We start from the raw sequence: 9,861 nt of genomic DNA, 5'->3' as shown, positions 1-9,861 counted from the left end.
TAAAAATTCATTTACTCGCGCTATATTATTAAAAGTAATTACGTGTATTTTAAAAATTTGTAGTGATTTCTATTATTATTTTTGTTTTTCAAATATATACAATTATATGTATTTTGTTTTTAACTATTTCGAAGATAGTTCTTGAAGTGAGTGCAAACACATTTATCAAATAATGAAAACTTTTTTTTTTTTTATCTTCATCAATTTTTTTATATATTTCATTCTTTGTTATTTAATAGTAATATGTCGGATTCTGAAGTAGAGTTTGAAAGTGCAGATGAAGGTAGTAAAAGTGGCGATGGATGGGAAATCGAAACTGATTTTGATTTACCTGATTTAGAACAATCCATTGAATCTAAACCTACTGAAATAAAATCATCTGCATTATCTAGTGTTTCTGATTTAGCAAACATAGATCAATACATAGAACACAAACACAAAAACACAAAATCCTCCAATCAAACTAATACTTTTGATGCAATTCCTACACTTCAATCTAGATTAGATAAACTGACAATCGACAGTGATGATACAAATTCTAAATCACATACTCTCAAAGAGGATATAACTGCTGATAATGCATTAAAAGAAACTAACTGTCAGAGTAGTGTAAGTAAAAATGTTCTTAATTCATCACATTTTACATTAATTTATCAAAATTGTAAAATAGTTTATAATTTATACATTCTTCAATATAAATTTGATAAACAATATTTTATTTATTTATAAAATTACTAATTAAAATGTATTAATTATTTGTAATTATTCAAGATGAATTATATTTTGCCTAAATATCCTATTGAAATAATTAATATTATTTATTTGATACATTGTATAAAATTATAAACATCTTGCAATATCAATCCTTTTTAAACAATTCATTTTATTGTAAATTAATTTTAGACTTAAGATTTTAATTTTTTAGATTTGAAGTTATTGTTCAATTTAGTTTTGAGTTTATTTTCTTATATTTAGGTTTGGGGTGGTTGGTCTAGTGGTTGGAGTATGAATTCACTAATATCTACTGCAAGTGCAATAACAAATCATGTATCTCAAGGTTTAACTAGTGTTATCGGAGCACCATCACCAGAAGAGTTAGCATCTATGAGTAGTAATAAAGTGACATTACTAAATGGTAATGATTTTATATTCATTTTTATATTAATTATTGTAATAAGTATTATTTTTTAGATAAATTAACAGAAGAATCATCAGAATCAATATTAGATACTAATTATTTTCTTAGTAATGTTAGTCAAATAACTAAAATTGTGGAAAATACTGGCAGTAAATTAATCAATGGAGGTCTTGATACATTAGAATCTGTTGGTAAAAAAACTTTAGAAGTTTTGCAAGAAGGTGATCCTGGTCTACGAAAAAAAAGAGCATTATTTTTTCAAAATTCTGAAAAAATTAATTTATCTCAGGTATTTTATACTTAGTTTAATACATATTAACACATGACTCCCTCTTACTGGCTAAAAATTGAATCCTAAACATTAATATCCAAACAATGGGCATGTCCACTTTTATCAGAAACTCTGTCCTTCTAAAATATGCTAATTTTAAAACTACTCAAGACTCAATTAAATCACAATCCAGAATTTTGTTCTTAAACATTTTTTCGATCATGATCACATCCGACTTTCAATTAAAACATATACCTTTCCATCTGTTAAATTCATACACAAACACTACCCTTTAACATGGGCAAACCAACTTATTATATTAATTTAATATACTTTAATCGCTATATATTATAAAATCCTTTTAACACCCAACCACTAGTATAGGCGAAAGCTTGGTATAGTAAATTGCCTAGTTCACTCCACCAAAGCAAGTGATAACAATTCAATATTTTCTGGTATTTATCTGTTAAATAAACTAAATTCAGCCACATTAGTCCTTCATCATTCAAAACTCCTTATTTTTGCTGATGATATGAACATTTTTTCCAAATCAAATCTATCTTTGACTCAACAATTAGTATTTTGAGGAGAAATTCTATGGACTTGTTCTTAAGTGCCCCAAATGCTCAGTAATGACCTTTTTTCATTGTAATGATTATATCAATTATATTTACTCTATCAATATTATCCCTTTAAAATGTTTGAACAACTCAATAAAAGATCTAGGTTTTACTTTTACTCAGAATCTATGCTCAAATATACATACCCATATGATATGTAGTGAAGCTTTTAAACTGTTTAGTTTCATAAACCCGTTTCAACAGAATTTCACTTTATCATTTTATTAAAAACTCTTTTTTTGTTTTTTTTTTATTTCATCCCATCCTTGAGTACAGGACTGTTCTGTAAGATTCATCGACCACTTCTGCCCTTAACATATTTGAAAGAGTCTAAAGAAAATATCTCCATCTTGCTGTTTATAAACTAAATATATTCTATTCATCTCATGACTATACACCAGTACAACATCTTTCCAATCGTAGACATTCAGCAAATACATCTTTCCTGTCTAACCTACTTTTCTCAAAAGTTAACAGCCCTTAATCACTATCCCAAGTTTTTTTCAATGTCCCTATCCGCCGTTTAAGGTTATATGTTCCTTTCCACTTTTCCTCAAACTGCTATCTTAACTCTTCGATCATTCAACTAATGCGCATTGCAAATACTCATCCTTCTTTCTCTCTTTAATTAAAGCTCAGTTTCTGTAGAGCATTTCATTTCTACTTATATTTTACCTGTCACGTTAGTGTGCTCACTTCAGAATATAATATAAAATAATAAATAAATAAGAGTAAACACTTAAATAGTTACTTTTGTTGATTATTAACTTTTATTACAAATATTTTGCAAGTTTTTTGATATTTATACATTTACCTTTAATTGTTTGGTGAAATTCATTAAATAAAAACCAGATTAAATTTAACTATTAATATAAATATATATTCTATGTTATGCAATATTTATATTAACTAAAACATAAAAGTTCAAGGATTAATATTTTGATTATATTGCTTTGAAGATTAGGGGTTAGTGATAATCAAGGCTTGTAAGTTCATGCATTTGCATATCAATCTTGCAAAGTTGTATTTAATCCTAGATGATATAGAAATCCATTTCAAGGTATCAGGGTTAAACATATGAAATCTTAATTTGCATGTTTTTACATACTTGGCATGTTTTTGTATATTTATGCATATTTCTATTTTATCAAGCATAATATACAACATTCTATTAGAATCTATCAAAAATCTAAATGGAAAATATAAATAAAATTAAAAATAGAAAATTTATTATATTTTCTTTTCTTATCTTCTTGATATTTGTACATTTAATGAATACATTTGTTTCAAAAGTTTCCGATTTAAAATGAATTACTGACGTAAAGATGTACATTATACGCAGTTCATGAAGGCTCAAGAATAGTATTAAATATTATTTAATTTTTTTTTTTAATTGTGACATAAAAAAATTTAATTTAGCTATAAAAAATGAATAGATAATTCATGTTATTTCAAAAATAATTTATGATTTTTTTAAGTAGATAATTTTAGATATTTAGTGCATATAAATGCATATTTTTTAACTTTTAAGGGCATATTTTGCCAATTTTAAGTGCATAAATGCATGCTTATTTAGGCATTTTTTATGTCATGAACTTACAAGCCCTGGTGATAATTGTACCAATTTGCATTTAAACTAGTGGATATATATTAGAATTTGGTGTGAATTTAGTTATATATTTGTGTAGTTTGTTCATCCATGTTAAAGAGTAGGGTTTGACTACATGTTTGGTTAATAAAGGGAAGTGGGAAGTATGTTTTATCTAGATGGATATAATTATGGTGTAAAAGGATTTTTTGAATTGAGGATGGATCTAAAATTTGTGTATTTTAAAAGGACAGAATTTTTTTTATAAAAGTGGGCATGTCCATTAGAGTAATAATTAATATAATTATAATTGTTTTTTTTCATGAAATTTTTTTCAAAAATACTTAAAAAATAATACATACCTCATTACTGCTCTCTTAAATTGTTAGTTACATTTTTCTAGGTGTTACAAGAAGCCAAAGAAAAATCAGAAATTGAATCAAAACAAAATAATCAAATTGTAGAAAACAAGGACTATGCTTATTTGTTAGATAGTTTTCAAGGTACTTACTATACTATAGTTCAAAATTTATCAATTTTTCTTAAAATGCTTGCTTACCAAAAAGTATAAATTGAAGTTAAGTTGGTCATTTAAAAAATTGAGCGTTGAAATTTAAATCTGGAATATTATGTTTATTCAATTATTTTAAGCATGTTAAATTATAATTTTTTATAATCAAGAAATTTATATCAGGAGTAAAATATTTCAATGAACATTTGTCAAACATAAATAAGATACATTTAATATCAATTATACTTATGTATTTATTTTCCTTTCTATTCTTGCCAAAAATTAATTTAAGTATAAATTACAAAAACTATAATGTTGAAGTATATTTTTGATTCGTGAATTTTATTTTAATTCTTATAAAATATTATATGTTATAAAAACAAATCATTAATACTTTTAACAATTTACAGGATTAATTCATTTAGAAAGTCTTGAATTATTATCCAAACAGTGTCAAATGAAACTACAAACCGTTTTGTTATCATATTCTGGAACTCAGTTGACCGATATTCAAGATACATTGGAACAAATAAAAGGACTATGTTATCTTGTATGTGATGATGATGAAAAACTAATGAATGACGAAGAATTTAAAAAATGTCTAATTACAACCATAAATAAAATTAGTGTTGATGTCAAAATAGACAAGATACTGAAGGTAAGAGATGCAAGCAAATTACTTTATTAACTGTATAAAAATTGTTTAGGATTTTGTAAAAAAAAAATTTATTACAATATTTGAATTTTATTTAAATAATAAAATAATATATAAATAAATTCTTAGTCTGGATTATAATAATAATTTACTACTGGTTTTGAATTAAAAATTTATCATTTAACCAAACGCTGATTTAAAAATGAAAAAATAAGGAGGGGGCAAAACGAAAAAATGTACTTCATGTACATAAAATCATGGCATTAAGTTGAAATTTGAAATGCAAATAAAATAATAATAAATCACTTTAATAAGAAAATTACCTTTTATTGTAAATATTATTTAATAACATAGACAAGAGTGCAAAAAATATATTAGTTGAAAAAGATAATAGTTTACTAACAAATTAAGGATAAATAATCACGGTTATCAATCACACCTAAATGTCAATAACTTATATATGTAATAAATATAGCATTGCTTTTTTTTACTTTAATTAATAAATTTAAAATTAAGATAAACTTTGAAATATTTTAAGTATCAAATGCTTAAGAAGGATGTGCAGCCTGTATATACCTTCCCCTTTTATCTGTGCCTGAACCTAATCTTACGTAAAGATTATTTTTAATTTGAAAACAGTTGTATTTTATAAATATAATAACAATTCAAACTAAGTATTTATTTATTTCTATACATAAACTACTGATTTATATATTTTATTTAGAATTTTAAACATCCATATTATTTTATTATCATTCTGTAATTATTTAAATAAAACAATCTATGTTCATTAGTCATCAAGCAGTTTTATTTTTGTTACAATCATGCAATTTACTATGGATATTTATAATTCTATACATAACAAATTTCATCACAACTTGAATAACTGGGTTTTTTTAAGCTTAGCAATTTTTACACTGAATAATAAAATGTTTTGTTTAGATAACGTTTATTTTCGATTTAACCATTCTACCTAATAACATTGTTTTATTGAATAGTGGTTAGTTAAATTATAGGAAAGAGAAAATATAGAAATATGTGCAGACAGGGGCAATAAGCTGCTACTATAATTTGTTTTATTTTAAATTTATCTTAATTTTGTTCAAATCTGTGAAGAACGAAATATTTATATTTTTAATTAATCAGCTGTATTAGAATGACACAATAAAAAAACATTGTCCTTATGCAATCGACAGATTCTGATGAATACATCCTAACAAACACACATTGCCAATGTTAATTGTATGGCACACTTTATACTTAACTTACATCTACCAGGGTGTTAGATAATCAATCTTAAATATATAGAAATGATAACTATTAATTTTCTGTTAGGTTAGTAGTTCAATTGATAACAAATCAAATGGAGAGTTTGACACTGAAGATTGTATCCACGATGAAGCTATTTCTGCATTGGCTGAATTGACTGCTGCTGCTATGGAACTATACTATAAACTAGGTGAAATGATAATGATTGATACACAAAATCACCAAGTTTTTGTAAAAGCTGAAAATCTTTCTCAGTAAGGAATCTATTTATATTTTTGTATTGTACGGTAATATTGTTATATTTTTTTATTTAGTCTGAACGAAGCTGTGTGTTGTCGAATTAGATCAGTTGCTAATAAATATGCTTGCTTGCTAACACAATTTGATGCAGATGATACTTCCAATAATATAAGTGATATTTATCTTGAGGTATTAATATTTATAATTAAAACTTAATACTTACTTGTTATGTGTATTAATTTTATTTACACTTATATTTCAGTCCTCCAATAGTAGTTCATACATTCAAGATGCTGCACAATTGTTACTACCTATTTTGCAATTATCTGTTATTTAAAAATCTGTTTATTTATGTAAAATATTTATTTTTATTCATTTTTTTTATACATAAATATATATTTCAGTTATTAATCATTATTATACTATAGAATTATTGTCAAATGTATAAGTTTATTTTTTAATTTTTCTCCTAATCCTTAATATATAACTAAATTATTGAAGAAACACAAAACTATCATGTTTAACAACAACAAATTAAGTTGTATGTTCTATTAATTATTTAATAATTTTGAGGATGATTGATGATTATAATTAATTCAAGGTTTATAATGATTATTGAAGTTTATATGTAATGAAGCTAAGTACAAAAAAATTGAATAAGTATGAATATGGTGAATTTTAAAAGCAGTTATTTCAAATTAGAGTTTAATAAAATATGTATATCAGAGGGTAAGAATAATTTATTATTATGATCGAATACACACATAAACAAATAAGGTGAAAGTAAAATGAAAAATATTTACCCAAAAGAAACATTTTGTACTATGGATAAAAGCAGTTTTGGGAAGGAACGGAAAAGTTTATATTATTAAGGAACTTGAAAGAAAATTTTCATTCCTCAAACAGTGAAAAAAAAAATAAAAATTAAAGCAATTTTTAATAATAATATTTTCTAGAATATATTTACTGTTGGTAATTTGGTATCACTTCATCAATCATTAGTAAATAGTAAAACGAACAACCTAGGTATCATTGGTATATTTTAATTAAGTTCGAGATTAGCACACAAGATATATTATGATAAAATAAGTATAATTAGGTCTAGTAATTTCAAATCTACGCTATACAATTTTTGAATTATAACAAATAAATCAATCATTATTGTTAAAAATCGGTGTTTCTTAGAAAAGAGTTAATTAGCCAATTATTTCTGACTTAAAAATTGTTCGCAAAAAACACCATTAAATACCACTTAGATCGTAAAGAAATGGGAACGCATTTTTTTATTGTGACAGAAACAGGAACGAATTCCTTTTTAAAAGGAACTCTAGGAGTGTTGGGAACACTGGTTATAAATATTATTATTCAACTTAATGATTCATTGTAAGAATTTTTTAAAAAGATGGATTTAGTTTGATTTTTAGATTATCTTCAAATATCTGGTCTATTTTATATAACTACAACCAACATCATCTGACTTAATAAAATATTGAAAATTAAAATATGTATATAATTAAAATTATAAGCTGAGAAGTCAAAAGTTGATACTTAGAAACAATAGAAGAGGATAAAAATGATATTGATCAAATACTAAAATATAAATATAATTTAGTTAAATTCATAATATAATAATAATAATAATAATAATAATAATGATAGTAATAAAAAAAACATATATTAGAGATCCATTTATGTATATTTTAGAATAAATGCCATCTGATTATTTTTGTGAACGTGTATGCATATGTAGTAAAATCTGTCTTGGCTGGAAATTGTTTGTAGCCTTGGCTGAAATATGAAGATTTTTTTTTAACAAGTCATAATTTTTAATATTTGATTTTAAGAAATATTTTGTAGCAATACAATTGAATACAACAGAATTGTAAGGAATTTTCTTAGACTGCTGTAAAATGACTGCTTACACTAAATTTTGATGAGCTGTAATTAACCATCATTAACCAAAGGAGCTGCTCTTAAAAAGCAACTTTCTATTACTTTATAAATAGTATAGTTGTTAAAATAAAATTGAGCTGTACCTATTTAATCGCATTCATTATATTTAATCAGTGAAATCATAAATATTTGCAATACGATTTTCAAAAAAGATACTGTGTAAAAACCTAAGAAAATAATTAATAAAAGATTAACAAATTATTAATTTTAATTTTATTCAACAGTTGATATTTTCTGAAACAAATGTTTTGATTAATTTTTTAGTCATCAGAAATTAAATTGGATTATCAATTAAAAATACATTTTATAACATTATATATCTTAAGTTGAATACTAACAACTTAACTATTTGATCATTACTCGTTGAATAATACATATTATAATGTAAAATATTAGGTATATTCAGATCTTTGAAGGCCTCATATTTTATCATAACATTTGTATGGTTGCATAAGATACTTAAACTTAAAAGTTGTTATAATTTAATTTAAACCATGTTATTTTATTTTAAAATCAAGTTTTTGAATCTATGTATTATATAAATGATTAGAACTATTTTTGTCATACTGATACAAGAAATAAGTAATAAATTAAAAACGTAACTTTATAAATATTAAATTTAAATAATATATTTTAGTCTTAAAATGAGATATTCTTATTCCTATATGATTTTAAAGACCAAATTATTTGTAAAAAAAAAAAAAAATAGACCTTATAATAGTAGTATTACAAAATCAATAAAATATATACAAAAAAAACATGTAAATTTAAATATTTCCTAGATTTATTTTTAATTATTTATGTTATAACTTATTATTAGGGCTCGGACTTTAATTCAAAATTAATGTTTTTATAGATGACTTTAGACAATACTTTCCAAGTATATAATTAGTAACTGACACTTCAAAATCGAAACCTTTAATTTGCATTTTTCAATGTTTTCTTATTTTAAGAGTATTTTCTATTACTTTTCGGTCATTTTGTTTGTTTTAATTTATATTTATAAAATATTCGAGTATATTACAGGGTGCGATGTAGTCGACTGATGCTTTTTGAAGGACTATAAATAATGAACAATTAAACTTAGATGAAAACTGTTTGTATTATTAAAATCAGTAAAAATCACATTTTTAAAATTATGTTTTGTAAATAATATTTTTATGTATCTTTCTAATTTTTTAACTATCTTTCTATATACTGTAGTATTTTCTATTGCATTTTTGTATGATTTTTAATGCTTTTAAATCCAAGCCCTATTTAGTATTATTACATTTCCGCATTTCATTTATTTCTTTTTAATAATGGGCCTACAATTTTTAACTACACTTTAAATTTCTAAAACATAGTTAAAACTGAATGAAAATATTTACCAATTTATGACACTAAAAATGCTATGTTAAAGTTATAAAATCCAGATATTAATATAAATTTAACATTTGTAAAAGTATAAATTTAAAATCTTTACGAACAAAAATGTATATTAACGTAGATCAGTGGTTCCCAACTGCTGTGCTGCGAGTGCCCTTTATATATGCCGTGATAAATCTATAAATTGTTTTATAAGTATGTATTTACCAGCTTATTATTGATATTCGATATGAAAACTGATCGAACTA

The 9,861-nt window shown here is 23.7% G+C and overlaps 1 protein-coding gene across 2 annotated transcripts; it reads left to right on the top strand.

The window, feature by feature from the left end:
* On the top strand, positions 1 to 6,646 carry LOC112682829 (protein FAM114A2). 2 transcript variants are annotated; one of them, XM_025553578.1, is made up of 9 exons: positions 1 to 146; positions 240 to 609; positions 976 to 1,135; positions 1,192 to 1,427; positions 4,021 to 4,120; positions 4,539 to 4,786; positions 6,119 to 6,306; positions 6,367 to 6,481; positions 6,555 to 6,629. In XM_025553578.1, the coding sequence occupies exons 2-9, from the start codon at positions 244 to 246 to the stop codon at positions 6,627 to 6,629; spliced, it is 1,488 nt and encodes a 495-aa protein (XP_025409363.1). In that variant the 5' UTR covers positions 1 to 146; positions 240 to 243. The 2 variants fall into 2 exon arrangements, with proteins under 2 accessions (XP_025409363.1, XP_025409362.1); XM_025553577.1 differs by lacking the exon at positions 1 to 146 and having other exon boundaries at positions 244 to 609; positions 6,555 to 6,646.
* Positions 6,647 to 9,861: the final 3,215 nt, after the last annotated feature.

The sequence above is a fragment of the Sipha flava genome, unplaced genomic scaffold, assembly GCF_003268045.1.
Source record: "Sipha flava isolate LNK unplaced genomic scaffold, YSA_version1 211_pilon_pilon, whole genome shotgun sequence".
NCBI lineage: Eukaryota > Metazoa > Arthropoda > Insecta > Hemiptera > Aphididae > Sipha > Sipha flava.
Note: the sequence above shows the minus strand (reverse complement) of the source record. Positions and strands in the feature narration are given on the sequence as shown.

Bases quoted from the DNA above. Each gene is read 5' to 3' on its own strand.
- LOC112682829 (XM_025553577.1), top strand. From the start codon at position 244: ATGTCGGATTCTGAAGTAGAGTTTGAAAGTGCAGATGAAGGTAGTAAA. The intron at 4,787-6,118 runs GTAAGAGATGCA...ATTTTCTGTTAG, and splicing joins AAATAGACAAGATACTGAAG to GTTAGTAGTTCAATTGATAA. The intron at 6,482-6,554 runs GTATTAATATTT...CTTATATTTCAG, and splicing joins TAAGTGATATTTATCTTGAG to TCCTCCAATAGTAGTTCATA.